The sequence below is a fragment of the Delphinus delphis genome, chromosome 10 (assembly GCF_949987515.2).
Source record: "Delphinus delphis chromosome 10, mDelDel1.2, whole genome shotgun sequence".
Classification (NCBI taxonomy): Eukaryota; Metazoa; Chordata; class Mammalia; order Artiodactyla; family Delphinidae; genus Delphinus; species Delphinus delphis.
The window spans coordinates 35,723,250-35,742,459 of NC_082692.2; the positions used below are offsets into that span (position 1 = coordinate 35,723,250).

Below are 19,210 nucleotides of genomic sequence, written 5' to 3' on the forward strand. Positions count from 1 at the left end.
CATCATTAAACAAAGCAAAGGGATAATAAGGTTACTGAAACAAGATGGAGGTAGAAATGCCATTAGCACTTGGCTGGATATTCTCTGTTTGCTCCTCTTATCCTCTCCCCACTTTTCTCTACCTGTTTAAGGGCTCCTTCGTCTCGGGCTTCTCCTATAGCTACAGGTCTCACTGAGTTCTGATGACCACTCTCTCCTCTTCTGCTTGAGGCCCAGAGGCTGGTAACACTTCCTGTGAACTTCCTTGCTGGCTCCCTTAATTTCGCCACATCTTTGTAACACGAAGTTCTCCTTACTTAACCTTTTTGAAGGTGTCATATTTCCTGCCAGAGACCCTGATTGCAATAGCCCACAAACCGTACGCCTTAAGTCTAAATGCCTACTAGAAGTAGATGATAAATACAGCTCTAAGGTCTCAGTGTGATTATCAAGTGGGAAAGACAATCGATAAAAGAGTCACCAGTCCCTCCAGAGAAGCAGATCTACTCTGGACGCCATGATGGGCAAGAAATTTTTTGTGGCTTCTCAATGACAGGTCATTGTGGTATAACATCCCCATTTCTTTTCTGTCTCACAGACCATCTCTAATTATTCAGCGCCCAGTCCTCATATATCCTCTTTTTATCCACACTCACTCCTTAGTTGATCTCATGGCTTTTAAATATCACACACATGCTGATGACTCCCAATATGTAGCTCCAGTTCTCACTTTTCCCTGAACTCCAGTTTTCACTATGCAATTGCCTATGCTGTTTGTCCAACAGGCATCTCAAACTCTTGGCATGTCCAAAACAAAACTCACCAAGTTTATCGAATAATCCTCTCTTCCTAGTCTTCCTCCATCTCAGTAGAGGGCCTTGGCATCCTTCACTTGGTTGCTCAGGTGTGTGGAGTGGTGGGGAGGGAGGGGGGCTGGTGGAAATCCATCATCCTTGATTCCTTTTTCTCACGCTCCACATCCAATCCAGCTGCACATTATGTGGGCTCAGATATTCAAAAATATATTCAGAATCTGACCAATTTTCACCACCTGCATCACTTCCCACTCTAGCTCCAACTTCTCAGACTCTCTTATACCACTGTACTTGCTCCGAACTTGTTTCCCTCCTTCTATACTTGCCCTCTTCCAGGGTCCCACCTCCAGCAGCCAGTGTGATCCTTTAAAAATACATCAGATCATGTCATCTACTCAAATCCTCCAGTCGCTTACCATCACACTCAGAATGTAGTATAAAGTCTCCACCATGGCCTGTAAGGCCGAACTGACCCTTAATGTTCTGTGAGCAGGTCAAGCATAGTACTTGAGGTCTCGGAACCTTTGCACTTGCTGTTTCCTCTGATTGAAACACTCTTCTCCAGATATCTACATGCCTCCACCACTCATTTCATTTAGGTCTCTGCTCAAATGACAACTCAGAGAAGCCTTCCCTGGTCATTGGCTCAAAACAACCCCAACATCCTTATTCCTTACTTTACTTTTCTTCACAGCACTGATCAGTACCTGACATTACATTAAATATAAATATGTAATTATGCATTAGTCTTCCCATTTAGAATGCTAAGCACTACGAAAACAAGGGTTTGTTTCCTTCACCCCAGCATCCCTGGTATGATACTTGACACGTAGAGGGTTCTTAATAAATATTTGCTAAGTGAATGAAAGACTCCATTCTAGGTCATCTGATTTCTTGACTCACACTCAGCAAGATCGAAGAAATATTTGAGCCTCAATTAAGTGAGTGGCACTTAGCTAGATGCTTAGAGCTTTAAAAATCTAACAGTTCCTGACCCGAACTGTGACCTTTTTTGGGTGAGTAGTGATTGGGAGAGGACACAAGGGAGTCCTCTGGGTACTAGAAACGTTCTTTATCTGGGTAATAGTTATATAGGTATACACCTAATACAGATCTACCGAGCCAAACACTTCACATTTGTGTATTTTAAGTTGCACCCCAATAAAAGATTTGTTTTGTTTTAAGTTTCTGGCCCATCTAGACACATCAACAGGTAGTTTCCAGCACGGCAGACGAGTGAGAGGTCTGAACAGACTGCCTGCCAAATGATCAGTGAGAAAGCAACCTTCCAAAGTGCTAAGATTGGCAAACCGGCTAAAAGGAAAAGGGTAGGCTGTATCCTGCCTTCCTTCTGACACCAGAACATCCCACAGACCACGGGCCTTCTTCAATGCCCCAGGTCCAGTTTCTCAGTCTCAATCTGCTCAACTGCTAGAGGATACTCCACCTGTTAGGGAGCAGATCCCTGAAGTGAGATGGAGCACGGCAGAGCTGAGGCCGGGGCGAGGACGTGAACACCGCGTCCACGCGTTTGGAGGGAACAACTAGCTGTATACTCCGCTCACTGAACGTCACAAACTCGGCGAACGCCCGGCCTGAGCCCCAGGCCCACAACGCGCACGCGCAGCATACAGCCGCCGCTACGCAGGCGCACTGCAGCCTTGAGCCGGGCAAAGCCGGGACAGGTGCCCCTGCGAGCGGGCGCGCGCGCGTTCTCGGGAGCGCGGGAAACGGGGTGCGCGCTATGGAGAGGCGGTTAGCTGAGTTCCGGGAGGCCCGGAAGCGCGCCGGGCTGGCGGCCGAACCCAGCACTTCGAGGCAGCGTGCACAAACCTCGGGAGAGAAGGCGGAAGCAGCTGCGACTCCAAAGGCAGCCCCAGGCTGGCTAAAACGGTTCCTGGTGTGGAAACTGAGGCCCGCGAGTGCCCAGGCCCAGCCCAACCTCGCTCAGGTGAGAGAAACGAGGCCTCACCCCCGGGTACCTGGCTTGTGAGCCGCCGACTTGGCCTCTCGGGCAGCTCCGCCGAGGCCTTGCCGAGGCCCCGCCCCGCCACCACGTGGTGGCAACACCCCCAGCCCCCCACCTCGTCGCGTCAAGGAGCAGCCCGCCCAGCCAGCCACGCTCCCTCCATAGCTTCCCAGCCGGGCCTTCGGTGGCGGGGCGGGGCTGCTGGCGCCTCCCGCCAGCTCGGGGGCGAGCCCTCGCGTCTCCAGCCTCTCGCATGGGCCCCGATGAGTGGCTTCCACGTTTTCCTTCCAGCCCGCGACCCACGCAGCTCCGACTCCAGGTTTGAAGGGAGGGTCTAGGATCCTGGAAGAAAGGACCTCTGCCCTTGTGTTATTCACAGCGAGTTGAGTTATCGTTGTGCCCCCGGTGGCTTTGGGAAACCTCTCCACAACGGTGTTGAGTCACAGCCCTCTGCTAATGGAGGGCAAAAGGTCTAATTGGATTCTGATAAAAGGTGGCAGTAATTAAAGTTTCATTTGATTTCGCATCTGGGCCACATGCAGCCAGTCACCCAGATAGCCTGCGCTTTAGAAATGGCATTTGAATACAGAACTCGCAAAAGTGTGGTAACTGTGACTGCCGTGGTGGCATGTACCTTTGTCTCACTATTGAACTAGCAAGCCCTATTCAAGTTTAACAATGAATGTTCAAGGCGAAGACAATATATAGATTAGTATGATATCCTTTTCACCCTGTGAGTCTTTGGTAATTTCCTATTCACGTCTCGGTATCTTCGTTTTCACTCATGAGTAAGGTGGCAAGGTGATGACTTGAGTGTGAGATTGGAGCATCTATGTGGGAATACAGGACAAAACATCAAGGGGATATCTGTGCTGTGAGGCAATCTGTGACATGGCCTCTGTCTCTCCCAAGTGCAGTAACAGCCAAAAATTCCTTTTGAAAATTAAAATGTACCTTACTCCTCTTAAAATTACTTCAGTTCATCTATCACTGGACCACATCTGGTTTTAAGGATTTTTTTTTTTTTTGTAATCAAGGAGAGCTTACTGTTACTCAGTTTGAATTAGATATTATTCTCCATGACACTCAGGGTTCCAACTGACTTGTAGAAAGTGAGTGCAGCAGGTTTCAAACAATCCATTTCCTTGCATGCAGTTTGTCTCAGGATGACTTTATTGTTGATTAGAACTCACTGCGCACAATTGCTTAGGATTTTATTTATTTATTTAAAAATAAATTTATTTTATTTTTGGCTGTGTTGGGTCTTAGTTGCTGCGCATGGGCTTTCCCCTGTTGGGGCGAGCAGGGGCTATTCTTTGTGGCTTCTCCTTGCGGTGGCTTCTCCTGTTGTGGAGCACAAGCCCTAGGCACGTGGACTCAGTAGTTGTGGCTTGCGGGCTCTTGAGCACAGGCTCAGCAGCTGTGATGCACGGACTTAGTTGCTCCATGGTATGTGGGATCTTCCCGGACCAGGGCTCGAACCCATGTCTCCTGAATTGGCAGGCGGATTCTTAACCACTGCGCCACCAGGGAAGTCCCTGGTTAGGATTTTAGAATCCATTTCCTCTACCTCTTTTCCTCTCCCAGTTACAAAATAGTATCTAGTCCACACAATGAGGTTTTGACTGTATGTCTCATTTCCAAAGGAATATGAGATCATTGAGTTGGATCCAGAGAAGCTGAACTTGGAGAAAGTTTTCATTATTAAAAACCCAAAAGCTGATGGCCTGACAAAGGATTGAGAGGAAATGCTGGACCTCCAGTGCTTCTTATTAATTACTCTGTTTTTTCATGAGGAACTTTGAAGCTCATTTTCATTGACTCAGCTACCATTCCTGGGTTTGTTCTGGTGTGAAATTCTCATTAAACTGCTTTTTTTCTCCCCTAATTTATAATCTATCTCTACCTAATAATTTAGGTGGCACACAGTGGCTTGTCAGAGATTTCTTTAACCTTCTGTTTCTAATTGCTGCTTTTTGCTGGCCATTGACAAGGAAGCATCCACCTCCTCCTTCCCTCACTCTCGAATTTAGCTTGGGGAAAAGCAGTCCACTAAAATAAAATATTTCTTTCTGTGACAAGCGTCTACCACATTAGGACAGATATGCCTGTAACTTTAAAAAAAATCCTGCCAAGCCCCCCACCCAACCCCCATCTCCCTCCCAGGCCCCCAATGCATCATCTAGCCCCAAGGTCCATTGCCCACAGTCATCCTGCAATTCCTCCCCTCCAAGCCTTGCCTCAGGTTGGCCCACTGCTCAAATGCTCTCCTTCTTTGGCGTCACCTGGCCAAGCACAGCCTTTGCATCACCCCCTCAAATCCAGGAGTCATCTTTTAACTTTTCCCTTTCCCCGTCAGCATTCACTGATTCAGTATAATCCTCTCATGTGCCCACTATGTTCCAGCTGCTTTCCTGTATCCCAGGAGACAGTGTGATAAAGACAAAGCCCTGCTCTCACAGAACTTGCCTTCGAGTTGAAAGAACAGAATGATGAATGCTACAAAAAGGTGGGGGGGACCCAGGTGCTGTGATAGTGAATCGGGGGTGAGGGATGCAGAGTGCCACTTTAAATTGGGTGGGCAGGGAGGACTCACTGAGGAGGTGACCTCACCTTTTTCATAAGAAGGAGCCACTTTTGCAGAAGCCTGGGACAGGCCAGAGGTCCATGTGGTGACCTTTTTACTGAGGTTTGTAGAAGAGGGAGCCAGCCAGGTGGTGTGAGAGGAAGGGGCTTTCTTCTCAGAGGGGAACCACGAGTGCAAAGGCCCTGAGGTGGGAAGCAGCTTGGCATTCAAGGAACGGAATTCCCTTCCCTAAACTGCACCATATGTGCTGTGGTGACTGTGGTGACCACAAACGCTTCCACACAGCTTTTACAGCAGAAGGCACACTGGTTCTAAAACAAATGCCAAACGAGGCAGAGGAATTTCCTTATCCCCCCTCTTTGTTTGTTCCCTTTTCCAGTTCATTTAACCCCCTACCCCACCTCATCTCCTTCTAGCTCTCTAACCCTTCCCCTTACCACCCCCCATAAAGGCCCTAATTAAGTAAAAAGGGCTCTGGAGGGAGATCATCCTAGGATGCTAGACCAAACTCATCTCTGCCTGTCACCAGCCGTGTGACTTTAGGGGAGTTGCTTACACCTCAGAGTTTTCTTATCAGTAAATTGGGAATAATAATACCTGCTTGCTGGATTACAGATCAGGCATCTTGAAGGCACTCAGTAAATGGTGGCCATAGCATTATTCTTGTTATACTCCCTCAATAATAAAATGAATTCAGTCTACTGTGAGTTTCAAGTCATACACATTTAAGATGTATTCTGTATCCATCATTTCTCTCCGTCTTCCATGTCACCACCCTGATCTCTGCCTGATCCTGTCTTGCTGGGCCTCCTGCATGAGCTACTAACAATTTCCTTTCTTCTACGCTTGCAGCCCATTTTCTGCCTGGCAGCCAGAGTAGTCTTAAATATTAATCAGATTGTATTAGTTCCCTGCTAAGACCTTCAGTGATTTCCCTATTGTGCACACTGGTTACATCTGAAAGGGACATTTATTTGTTTAATAAATGTGTGTGTTTGTGTGTGTGGGGGGTTGTTGATTATATGTTAAGAACCTTTCCAATCTAATTGAAAAGGTAATAATTACAATATTGATACTAAAAATCAAGGGTTGAACAATATAGAATTTCTGAAGCAACATAAATCAGATGACCTGTATTTTTAATTGAGACCAAATAATATTTGTGGTCCCTTTTCAATTGCCACGTGAAGGATAAGAGATATAATTGAATAAATGAGCTAAAAGTCTGCTATGTATTGAGAACTTATGTGTGGGGTACTGTGTTTGGCTCTGGAGACACCAGAAGATAATAAATGGTAGCTTGGGGCCTCGTGCAACAATCTAGGGACACATGTGACCTGTATTAAAAGAGAGACACTTGAATGACGAATAGTTTGGTGCTGAGAAACAGCCATTCAGAGCTCTAGGTGGCAGAGGGGACACCCTCCTTGATGGCCCAGGAGGTCGGGGCATATACAGTTCACCAGTCATGCTTGCCTGGAGGAAGCAAGTTGCTGAGGAATGGAGAGGACGCAGAGGCTATTCCTGGCCACCGAGGGGCAATGTCTCTGGGTCCTAAGACCAGTTGAACTGGAGTAGAGTGTTCATTTATAGAGCAATAGATGGTGGATCATGTTGTTCAGAAAATTTTTAGACCACTGTTTTACAAACTGCAAGTCATGACTCATTAGTGGGTGGTGAAATCAATTTAGAGGATCTAGTCCTCTGTTAAAACTAAATTTAAAAAAATAGAATAGAAAATCAAAGCTTCATATGTAAGGAAGGTATTTGTTGATTTGTGACCTTTTTTCCCCCTGATATATATGTGTGGGGTTGCAGTACAAAATGTATTTCTTATTGTGGGTCATACCCAAAAAAGTTTGCAAAATACTGGACTGGAGATCAAGCACCCTAAAGCTCCTTAAGTACCTGTGTCTCCCATTAGCACACAGCGCAGGGGCCTGTGTACTGGCATTTCTGTCTGTTGAGTGAATGCAAGGCCTTGGATTCCAGCCCAAGGAGTTTAAATTTTAACCTGTAGGCAATAAAAATTTGTCAGAGGTTTGTGAGCAGGGGGTTGATGGGTGTTTTAGCAGATCCATTTAGCAGCTGCACATAGGATGGTTTGGGGAGGGAAGAGTTAGGAGGTGGGGAGTCCAGTTAGGAGATCCTGGGGGTGTGTAGGATGGTCACAGGGGATGGAAAGGTTGTGGCTATAACAGTGACTTTCTTTTTAATGTGTGGAAGGGATTTTTGTTTCCTGTTTCTGGTGTAGTCTTCATTTTAGAATCATGTCACTCAACAAAATTTTAGCTCCTCTAGACAAAGCAGCAAACATATATTGATTCTGTGTGGGAAGCATGTGGTCACTGCCTTATCAATTACGGGGGAGTCTCTGTACCAGGCAAAAATTAGCTCCTGTTAGCAACAGATTATTCTGAGGAAATGTCTGCCTCAGATGGGAATCCCTCTGAACGCTGTTAAGGATTTCATCGGCTCACATCTCACTAATCAGTTTTTATTCTGTTGGAGCAGAATGCATAGGAGCTCTTTGGAGATGGTTGTCTTGGAGAGCAGGGCCAGAAAATAGACACAGATGAGCCGGAAGCCTTTCCCGAGCAAGGACAGCTGTCTCTCCAGATCGGTTTTGATCCTCCCGGCCCCACTGCCCATTATTCTTACTTTGGTTTGTTTGTGTGTGTCCTAGGGAGCGGCTCAGCCTGGGGGCCGCGCGTCACAGCCACCGGGGAATCCAGCCGAGCGTCCGCCGGCCCCGCCCCCGCAGGACCAGTCTCTCCTGACCAACATCACCTTCTTGAAGGTGCTCCTCTGGTTGGTCCTGCTGGGACTGTTTGTGCAACTGGAATTTGGCCTGGCCTATTTTGTCCTGTCCCTCTTCTACTGGATGTATGTGGGGACACGAGGCCCCGAGGAGAAGACGGAGGGGGAGAAGAGCGCGTACTCCGTGTTCAACCCGGGCTGCGAGGCCATCCAGGGTACCCTGACTGCCGAGCAGCTGGAGCGCGAGCTGCACTTGCGACCCCTGCAGGGGAGATAGGACCGGCCCTGCTGTCGGCTGGCCTCCCAAGGTCCTTTCACCCCTGGGGCACCGACTTGTGGGTTTGACTAAGGACAGCTTGCGGGTCAGTTCTGTGACCCCGCAATTCCACACTCTTTCCCCGATCTCCTGCTGCAGTTTTATATCAGAAGTTCTTTTTGGTTTTGGTGAAACTCCCAGGAAGACATTCACTGTGGGTCTGATGCAATTTATAAAAAGAGAGACGCTTAAGAAAGGAGACCTGTTTGTCTCTTTATTTGAGAGAGGTGATTTTTAGAGCACTAAGAGGGCATTGGGGAGATAACTTTAAAATACCCAGCTGTTTGAAGTAATCGTTTGGTACATCAAGACTGTATAAAGTAAATATTCTCTTTAAATCTTTTTTAAATTAATTTATTTTTCATTGAAGTATAGTTGATTTATAATGTTGTGTTAGTTTCAGGTGTTCAGCAAAATGTTTCAGATATATATTCTTCTTCAGATTCATTTCCCATATAGGTTATTATAAAATATCGAGTATAGTTCCCTGTACTACACAGTAGGTCCTTGTTGTTTATCTATTTTATATATAGTAGTATGTATCTGCTAATTCCAAATTCCTAATTTATCCCTTCCCCCCGACCTTTCCCCTTTGGTAACCATACATTTGTTTTCTATGTCTGTGAGTCTGTTTCTGTTTTGTAAATAAGTTCATTTGTATCATTTTTTAGATTCCACATATAAGTGATAGCATATGGTATTTGTCTTTCTCTTTCTGACTTAACTTCACTTAGTATGATAATCGCTAGGTCCATCCATCCATGTTGCTGCAATGGCATTATTTCATTCCTTTTTATGGCTGAGTAGTATTCCATTGTGTGTATATATCACATCTTCTTTATCCATTCCTCTGTTGATGGACAATTAGGTTGCTTCCATGTCTTGGCTATTGTAAATAGTGCTGCAGTGAAGAAGGGTGTAGTGTGTGTATCTTTTTGTTGTTGTTGTTGTTTTGTTTGTTTTTTTTGAATTTTATTTTTTTATACAGCAGGTTCTTATTAGTTATCCATTTTATACATATTAGTGTATATATGTCAATCCCAATCTCCCAATTCATCACAGCACCACCACCGCTCCCCGCCGCTTTCCCCCCTTGGTGTCCATACGTTTGTTCTCTACATCTGGGTCTCAGTTTCTGCCCTGCAAACCAGTTGATCTGTACCATTTTTCTAGGTTCCACATATATGCGTTAATATATGATATTTGTTTTTCTCTTTCTGACTTACTTCACTCTGTATGACAGTCTCTAGATTCATCCATGTCTCTACAAATGACCCAATTTCGTTCCTTTTTATGGCTGAGTAATATTCTATTGTATATATGTACCACATCTTCTTTATCCATTCACCTGTGGATGGGCATTTAGGTTGCTTCCATGACCTGGCTATTATAAGTAGCGCAGCAGTGAACATTGGGGTGCATGTGTCTTTTTGAATTATGGTTTTCTCTGGGTATATGCCCAGTAGTGGGATGGCTGGGTCATATGGTAATTCTATTTTTAGTTTTTTAAGGAACCTCCATACTGTTCTCCATAGTGGCTGTATCAATTTACATTCCCACCAACAGTGCAAGAGGGTTCCCTTTTCTCCAAACTCTCTCCAGCATTTGTTGTTTGTAGATTTTCTGAGGATGCCCATTCTAACTGGTGTGAGGTGATACCTCATTGTAGTTTTGACTTGCATTTCTCTAATAATTAGTGATGTTGAGCAGCTTTTCATGTGCTTCTTGGCAACCTGTATGTCTTCTTTGGAGAAATGTCTATTTAGGTCTTCTGCCCATTTTTGGATTGAGTTGTTTGTTTTTTTGATATTGAGCTGCATGAGCTGTTTATATATTTTGGAGATTAATCCTTTGTCCATTGATTTGTTTGCAAATATTTTCTCCCATTCTGAGGATTGTCTTTTCATCTTGTTTGTAGTTTCCTTTGCTTTGCAGAAGCTTTTAAGTTTCATTAGGTCCCATTTGTTTATTTTTGTTTTTATTTCCATTACTCTAGGAGGTGAATCAAAAAAGATCTTGCTGTAATTTATGTCAAAGAGGGTTCTTCCTATGTTTTCCTCTTCCTATGTTTTCCTCTAAGAGTTTTATAGTGTCCGGTCTTACATTTAGGTCTCTAATCGCATGTATCTTTTTGAATTATTGTTTTCTCCAGGTATATGCCCAGGATTGGGATTGCAGGATCATATAGCATCTCTATTTTTAGTTTTTTTGTTTTTTGTTGTGTTTTTTATGGTACACGGGCCTCTCACTGTTGTGGCCTCTCCCGTTGCGGAGCACAGGGTCCGGATGCGCAGGCTTAGCGGCCATGGCTCACAGGCCCAGCCGCTCCGCAGCATGTGGGATCTTCCCGGACTGGGGCATGAACTCATGTCCCCTGCATCGGCAGGCGGACTTTCAACCACTGTGCCACCAGGGAAGCCCTATTTTTAGTTTTTGAGGAACCTCCGTACTGTTTTCCATAGTGGCTGCACCAATTTACATTCCCAACAACAGTGTAGGGCGGTTCCCTTTCCTCCACACCCTCTCCAGCATTTATTATTTGTAGACTTTTTGATGATGGCTTTTCTGACCAGTGTGAGGTGATACCTCACTGTAGTTTGGTGGTTTTTTTTTTTTAATTTATTTTTGGCTGTGTTGGGTCTTCGTTTCTGTGCGAGGGCTTTCTCTAGTTGCGGCAAGCGGGGGCCACTCTTCATTGCGGTATGCGGGCCTCTCACTATCGTGGCCTCTTTTGTCGTGGAACACAGGCTCCAGACGCGCAGGCTCAGTAGTTGTGGCTCACGGGCCTCATTGCTCCACGGCATGTGGGATCTTCCCAGACCAGGCCTCGAACCTGTGTCCCCTGCATTAGCAGGCAGATTCTCAACCACTGCGCCACCAGGGAAGCCCCGTCATTGTAGTTTTGATTTGCATTTCTCTAATAATTAGTGATGTTGAGCATCTCTTCATGTGCCTTTTGGCCATCTGTATGTCTTTGGAGAAAAGTCTTTTTAGATCTTCTACCCAGTTTTTGATTGGATTGTTTGTTTTTTTGATATTGAGCTGCATGAGCTGTTTTATATTTTGCAGATTAATCCATTGTCAGTTGCATCGTTTGCAAATATTTTCTCCCATTCTGGAGGTTGTCTTTTTGTTTTGTTTATGGTTTCCTTTGCTGTGCAAAAGATTTTAAGTTTAATTAGGTCCTGTTTATTCTTGTTTTTATTTCCATTATTGTAGGAGATGGACCTAAAAAGATATTGCTGCGACATATGTCAGAGAGTGTCCTGCCTATGTTTTACTTTAGGAGATTTATAGTATCTGGTTTTACGTTTAGGTGTTTAATCCATTTTCAGTTTATTTTTGTGTATGGTGTTAGAGGATGTTTTAATTTCATTCTTTTACAGGTAGCTGTCCACTTTTCCCAGCACCACTTATTGAAGAGACTGCCTTCTCTGTTGTACATTCTTGCTTCCTTTGTCATAGATTAATTGACCATGGGTGTATGGATTTATTTCTGGGCTTTCTATCCTATTCCATTGAGCTATATTTCTGTTTTTGTGCCAGTACCATGCTCTTTTGATTACTGTAGCTGTGTAGTATAGTCTGAAGTCAGGGAGACTGATTCCTCCAGCTTTCTTTTTCTTTCTCAAGATTGCTTTGGTTTTTTGGGGTCTTTTGTGTTTCCATACAAATTTTATTTATTTTTTGTTCTAGTTCTGTGAAAAATGCCATTGGTAATTTGATAGGGATTGCATTGAATCTGTAGATTGCCATGGGTAGTATAGTCATTTTGACAGTATTGATTCTTCCAATCCAAGAACATGGTGTATCTTTCCATTTGTTTGTGTCATCTTTGATTTCTTTCTTCAGTGTCTCATAATTTTTGGAGTACAGGTCTTTTGTCTCCTTAGGTAGGTTTATTCCTAAGTATTTTATTCTTTTTGATGCAGTAGTAAATGGGATTGTTTCCTTAATTTCTCTTTCTGATCTTTTGTTGTTAGGGGTAGAAACGCAACAGATCTCTGTGTATTAATTTTGTATCCTACAACTTTACTGAATTCATTGATGAGCTCTAGTAGTTTTCTGGTAGTGTCTTTAGGATTTTCTGTGTATAGTATCATGTCATTTGCAAACAGTGACAGTTTTACTTCTTTTCCACTTTGGATTCCTTTTATTTCTTTTTCTTCTTTGATTGCTGTGTCTAGGACTTCCAATACTGTGTTGAACAAAAGTGGTGAGAGTGGGCATCTTTGTCTTGTTCCTGATCTTAGAGGAAATGCTTTCAGCTTTTCACCTTGAGTATGATGTTAGCTGTGGGTTTGTCATATATGACCTTTATTCTGTTGAGGTAGTTTCCCTCTATACCCACTTTCTGGAGAGTTTCTTTTGGTTTTTTTAAATCATAAATGGATGTTAAATTTTACCAAAAGCTTTTTGTGCATCTATTGAGATGATCATATGGTTTTTATTCTTCAACTTGTTAATGTGGTGTATCACACTGATTGATTTGCAGATATTGAAAAATCCTTGCATCCCTGGGATAAATCCTACTTGATCATGGTGTATGATCCTTCTAATGTATTGTTGGACTCAGTTTGCTATTATTTTGTTGAGGATTTTTGCATCTGTGTTCATGAGTGATATTAGCCTGTAATTTTCTTTTTTTGTGGTATCTTTGTCTGGTTTTGGTATCAGGGTGTTGGTGATCTCATAGAATGAGTTTGGAAGTGTTCCTTTCTCTGCAATTTTTTGGAATAGTTCCAGAGGATAGGTGTTGACTCTTCTCGAAATGTTTGGTAGAATTCTCCTGTGAAGCCATCTGGTCCTGGACTTTTGTTTATTGGGAGTTTTTAAATCACAGATTCAATTTCAGTACTTGTAATTAGTCTGTTCATATTTTCTGTTACTTCCTGGTTCAGCCTTGAGAGATTGTACCTTTCTAAGAATTTGTCCATTTCTTCTAGGTTGTGCATTTTATTGGAATATAATTGCCCATAGTGGTCTCTTATGGTCCTTTGTATTTCTATGGTGTTGGTTGTAACTTCTTTTTCATTTCTAATTTTATTAATTTGGGCCCTCTCCCGTTTTTTCTTGATGAGTCTTGCTAAAGGTTTATCAATTTTGTTTATCTTTTCAAAGAACCAGCTTTTAGTTTTATTGATTTTTTTCTATTTTTTTTTAGTCTCTACTTCATTTATTTCTTCTCTGATCTTTATGATTTATTCCCTTCTACTAACTTTGGGTTTTGTTTGTTGTTCTTTCCATCGTTGCTTTAGATGTAAGGTTACGTTGTTTATTTGAGACTTTTCTTGTTTCCTGAAGTAAGCTTGTATTGCTATAAACTTCTGTCTTAGAACTGCTTTTGCCGTGTCCCATAGGTTTTGGATTGTTGTGTTTTCGTTTTCATTTGTCTCTAGGTATTTTTTGATTTCCTCTTTAATTTCTCCAGTGACCCATTGGTTATTTAGTAGCATATTTTTTAGCCTCCACATGTTCGTGTTTATCGCAGGTTTTTTCTTGTAGTTGATTTCTAATCTCATAGCATTGTGGTCAGAAAAGATGCTTGATTTGATTTCAGTTTTCTTAAATTTACCGAGGCTTGCTTTGTGGCCCAGCATGTGATCTATCCTGGAGAATGTTCCATGTGCACTTGAAAAGAATGTGTATTCTGCTGCTTTTGGATGGAACGCTCTATACATGTCAATTAAGTCCATCTGCTCTAATGTGTCATTTAAGGCCTGGGGTTCCTTATTGACTTTCTATCTCAATATGTCCATTGATGTAAGTGGGGTGTTAAAGTCTCCCAGAATTTCTTATATATGTTAACATTTGCCTTATATATTGCCATATATAATTTACACCTTATATATTGAGGTGCCTTATATAATATTTGCTTTATATGTTGAGGTGCTCCTATGTTGGGTGCATGTATATTTACAATTGTTATATCTTCTTGGATTGATCCCTTTATCTTTATGGAGAGTCCTTCTTTGTCTCTTGTAACAGTCTTTATTTTGAAGGCTCTTTTGTCTGATATGAGCATTGCTACTCTTTTGGTGTCCATTTGCGTGGAATACCTTTTTCCATCCCCTCACTTTCAGTCTGTATGTGTTTCTAGATCTGAAGGGGGGCTCTTGTAAACAGCATGTATACGGGTCTTGTTTTTGTATCCATTCAGCCAGTCTATGTCTTTTGGTAGGAGTATTTAATCTGTTTACATTTAAGGTAGTTATCGATATGTATGTTCTTATTGCCATTTTGTTAATCATTTTGGATTGTTTTTGTACGTCTTTTTTCTCCCTTTCCTCTTTTGTTCTCTTCTCTTGTGATTTGATAATTATTTTCAGTGTTGTGTTTGGATCCCTTTTTCTTTTTTGTGTGTATATTACAGATTATTGGTTTGCAGTTACCATGAGTTTTTGATATAGAAGTCTGTATAAATACATGATGTTTTAAGTTGCTGATCTCTTAATTTCAAATGCATTTCAAATATCCTGCATTTGTACTCTGTTCCTCTCATGATTGCTGGCTTTGATATCATGTTTGTGTGTGGATAATTTCCGGCCTTTACTGTATGTTTGCCTTTACCAGTGAGCTCTCCCATTTCGTAATTTTCTTGTTTCCAGTTGTGGCCTTTTCTACCTAGAGAAGTTCCTTTAGCATTTGTTTTAAAGCTGGTTTGGTGGTGCTGAATTCTTTTAACTTTTGCTTATCTGTAAAGCTTTTGATTTCTCCATCAATCCAAATGAGAGCCTTGCTGGGTAGAGTATTCTTGGTTGTAGATTTTTTCCTTTTATCACTTTAAGTATATCGTGCCACTTCTTTCTGACCTGCAGAGATTCTGCTGAAAAATCAGCTGATAACCTCATGGGGATTCCTTTGTATGTTATTTGTTGCCTTTCCCTTATTGCTCTTATTATTTTCTTTGTCTTTAATTTTTGTCAGTTTGATTACTATGTGTCTCAGCATGTTCCTCCTTGAGTTAATCCTGCCTGGGACTCTCTGCACTTCCTGGACTTGGTTGACTGTTTTCCTTTCCCATGTTAGGGAAGTTCTCAGCTATTATCTCGTCACATATTTTCTCAGGCCCTTTCTATCTCTCTTCTTCTTCTGGGATCCCTATAATGTGAATGTTGGTATGTTTAATGTTGTCCCAGAGGTCTCTTAAACTGTCCTCATTTCTTTTCATTTTTTTTTCTTTCTTTTGTTCCGCAGCAGTGATTTCCCCCATTTTGTCTTCCAGCTCACTTATCTGTTCTTCTGCCTCATTTATTCTGCTGTTGACTCCTTCTAGTGTATTTTTCATTTCAGTTATTGTATTCTTCAACTCTCTTTGGTTGTTCTTTGTATTTTCTAATTCTTTGTTAAAATTTTCTTGTAACTTCTCACACCGTGCGTCCATTCCTTTTCCAGGGTCTTGGATCATCTTTATGATAATTACTGTGTAGTCTTTCTCTGGTAGATTGCCTATCTCCACTTCACTTAGTTGTTCTTCTGGGGTTTTGTCTTCTTCCCTCATCTGGAACATATTCCTCTGCCATCTTGTTTTGTCTGAATTTCTGTGTTTGTGGACTCAGTTCAATAGGCTGCCAGACTGTAGTATTCTTTCTTCTGGTGTCTGCCCCCAGTGGGTGAGGCTGCTCTAGAGGCTTGTGTAGGCTTCCTGGTGGAAGGGGCTGGTGCCTGCCCAATGGTGGGTAGAGCTGGGTCTTGGCCCTCTGGTGGGCAGGGCTGTGTCAAGGGGTGTGTCTAGAGGTTGCTGTGGGTTCAGGAAGTCTTTAGGCAGCCTGTCTGCTGATGGGTGGAGCTGTGTTCCTGCCCTGTTGGTTGTTTGGCCTGAGATGTCTCAGCCCTGGAGCCTACAGGCTGTTGGGTGGGGTCAGGTCTTGGTGCAAAAATGATGGCTTCCAGGAGAGCTCACACTGATGAATAGTCCCTGGTACCTCCACCACCAGTGTCCTTGTTCTCACAGTGAGCCACAACCACACCCTCCTGCCCCACTTCTTCAGGAGACCTCCAAGACCAGCAGGTAGGTCTGGCCCAGGCTCCTATGAAGTCACTGCCTTTGCCCTGGGTCCCGGTACGACAAGACCTTTTATGCACCCTCCAAGAATGGAGTCTCTGTTTCTCCCAGTCCTGTGGAGCTCCTGCAATCAAGCCCTGCTGGCCTTCAAAGCCAAATGCTCTGGGGGCTCCTCCTCCCAGTGCTTGACCTTTAGGCTGTGGAGCCTGGCATGGTGCTCAGAGCTCTCACTCCCACTGGAGAACTTCTGTGATATAATTATTCTCCAGTCTCTGGGTCACCTTCCCGGGTGGTATGGGATTTGATTACATTGTGAGGGCCCCCCTCCTACCATCTCGTGGTTTCTTCTTTATGTCTTCGGATGTAGAACATCTTTTTTTGGTAGAATCCAGTCTATTTTATCGATAGTTGTTCAGCAGTTAGTTGTGATTTTGGTATGCTTGTGAGAGGAGGTAAGCTCAAAATCCTCCTACTCTGCCACCTTGTCCCTCTTTAAGTCTTTTCATATCATATTTATTTTTCCTGAAAAGTTTAAGTTGGAAGTGTCTGGGATTTTGGGGTTTTGGGTTTTTTTTTTCTTTCTGCCTGAAGTCTTGCTTTTTTGGTCATCAGTGCTATTGAAACATGTGCTTTTCAGAAACAGGCCCCCATCGCCCATCCCCATTTTCCATGCTCCTCAGTTATTCTGCCGCCACACAGTGAAGGAAGATTAGAGAAGGCAGGGTTCTAAGTGCCAAGTGTGGGGAGTGATTTCACAAAGTCAACATTGGTAGATATGGTAAGTGGCTACTAATGATGAATTCAGCAAGAAGAAATTCTTGAGTATGTACAAAGGGGAGCTCTGGAAGGGGAGCTCCTGATTTATTGGCTGCTTGAGTTGTTTCTTATATTCTAAAGACTTTAGAGTGAGCAGTGCCTTTGACCGTGGGCCTCTGGTGGGAAGTTATGTCAATAGTGGTAATCAGCCATGCTTCGTGTTCCTGCCTCTTCCAGTGTGAAGTTAGAGTTTGGGCTCATTAAAATTGGGCAAAGCAAACCATTGAATACTTTTTTTGTTTGTTTTACTAGTCATACTGATTAGTAAGAGGACTCAAGCTTTAAAGCAATAGTTTTTTTTCCAAATTTCAGATTTTAAGCAATTAATGTCTCCTCAGTAGGTTTTCAGCTTCAGAATTCAGTTATTAATTCTTATACTGTGAAAGTAACTTTATTGTCTAGGAGACGTTACTAAATAACGGTCGTCTATTTTCTTTTTTTATTCTTGTCTGATTTACTTATAGTAAAATCTTAATTTAAATTTAACTTTTATTCATTGAATGCCAGCACTCTTCTAGGTGCTTGAGATATAATAATTTTTAAAAAGCAGGCATTTTCCCAGTTCTTGGAGCATATATTCTAACTGGGAATGGGGTGGTGGACACAATAAAACAAGCAATGCCAGTAATTGAGTGAGATGTTTTAGTTGTATCAGTAGAAGGCCTGCAGAGCAGATGTTCTCATGAATCACACTTTGTAGACAACTAACCCCATGTGTTTCAGCCCATGTTGAAAATTTACGTGCACTGCTCCTCTCTAGCCCCTTGCTGATTGGGAGTTTGACTGTCTTTCAGAGTCATCCCTTGAGCTGAAGTTTCCTGTAGCTCATAAAGAAGTCTTTTCTTCTGTGACTCCTGTGTGAACTGGACCTGTAGAAAGTATGGGAAACAGATGAATCTCTATTAAACGTGCAAGTTTCTATTGTATTTGCGATACATGATTTTGTCTCCTGATTTATTTTCTTAAGGCTTTCTCCATCTCCTTGATATTTTACTTGGACTTTTCCATTTCATAAAAGCCAGATACCAAGAAGAAATATCCTTCCTTGATCAAAGGTTCACTGCAAAGCCTAGGGCAATAAATACCGTACTAGGAAAGAATTAATTTGTATTTTAAAAAATGTATAATTCAAACTTTTACCTAAAACGAAGTGCCCGTAACTCTGAATTAGGAACATTTGGTCCAATTATTAATCCCAGCAAAGTAGAGACTTCTCTTAAGGACAGAAGAGACTCAATTTAGGAGCAGACCTCTCTAGCATTCTTTGAAAATGTAGCCATTTATAACAAGGTGGAGCCTGGATTGCCTTAAGCCCACCTTTCATGGGATTTTTCTGTGAGTGATTTGTCAACTCTCCTTGCTCACCTCTTCCCAGAGGTTGCATGTAAGGACAGCATTAACTTCTAGGAAAAGTGGGGTGTGAACCAATTAAATGCCTGACAGGGAAGAAAGGAAAGGATGCTATGTGTTTGCTGTTCTCATCAGCCCATTAAGCTTTAGGTGCAGTCTTGATTTCCTGAATTTAATTAATTTATTTATTTTTGCTGTGTTGGGTCTTTGTTTCTGTGCGAGGGCTTTCTCTAGTTGTGGCAAGCGGGGACCACTCTTCATCGCGGTGTGCGGGCCTCTCACTATCGCGGCCTCTCGTTGCGGAGCACAGGCTGCAGACGCACAGGCTCAGTAGTTGTGGCTCACGGGTCTAGTTGCTCCGCGGCCTGTGGGATCCTCCCAGACCAGGGCTCGAACCCGCGTCCCCTGCATTAGCAGGCAGATTCTCAACCACTGCGCCACCAGGGAAGCCCCAATTTCCTGAATTTAGAAAGGCCTATTGATCTCAGAATTTCCACTCAGGGCCTGACCATTAGCCCAGCAAGCAGCTTCCATTAAAGGCTGCTTTGTCATCAGGGAACAGAGACCCCAGAGATGCATTCAGTCTCTATGACAGCTGTGTGCACAGATGAGG

The 19,210-nt window shown here is 43.0% G+C and overlaps 1 protein-coding gene across 3 annotated transcripts; it reads left to right on the forward strand.

Moving 5' to 3' along the window:
- The first annotated feature begins 2,445 nt into the window (after positions 1 to 2,445).
- Positions 2,446 to 18,956, forward strand: SAYSD1 (SAYSVFN motif domain containing 1). Of its 3 annotated transcripts, none has more exons than XM_060021880.1 (3): positions 2,446 to 2,745; positions 8,037 to 8,746; positions 18,042 to 18,956. In XM_060021880.1, the coding sequence occupies exons 1-2, from the start codon at positions 2,539 to 2,541 to the stop codon at positions 8,385 to 8,387; spliced, it is 558 nt and encodes a 185-aa protein (XP_059877863.1). In that variant the 5' UTR covers positions 2,446 to 2,538; the 3' UTR covers positions 8,388 to 8,746; positions 18,042 to 18,956. The 3 variants fall into 3 exon arrangements, with proteins under 3 accessions (XP_059877863.1, XP_059877864.1, XP_059877865.1); XM_060021881.1 differs by having other exon boundaries at positions 8,037 to 8,653; XM_060021882.1 differs by having other exon boundaries at positions 8,037 to 8,580.
- The last annotated feature ends 254 nt before the right edge of the window (positions 18,957 to 19,210 follow it).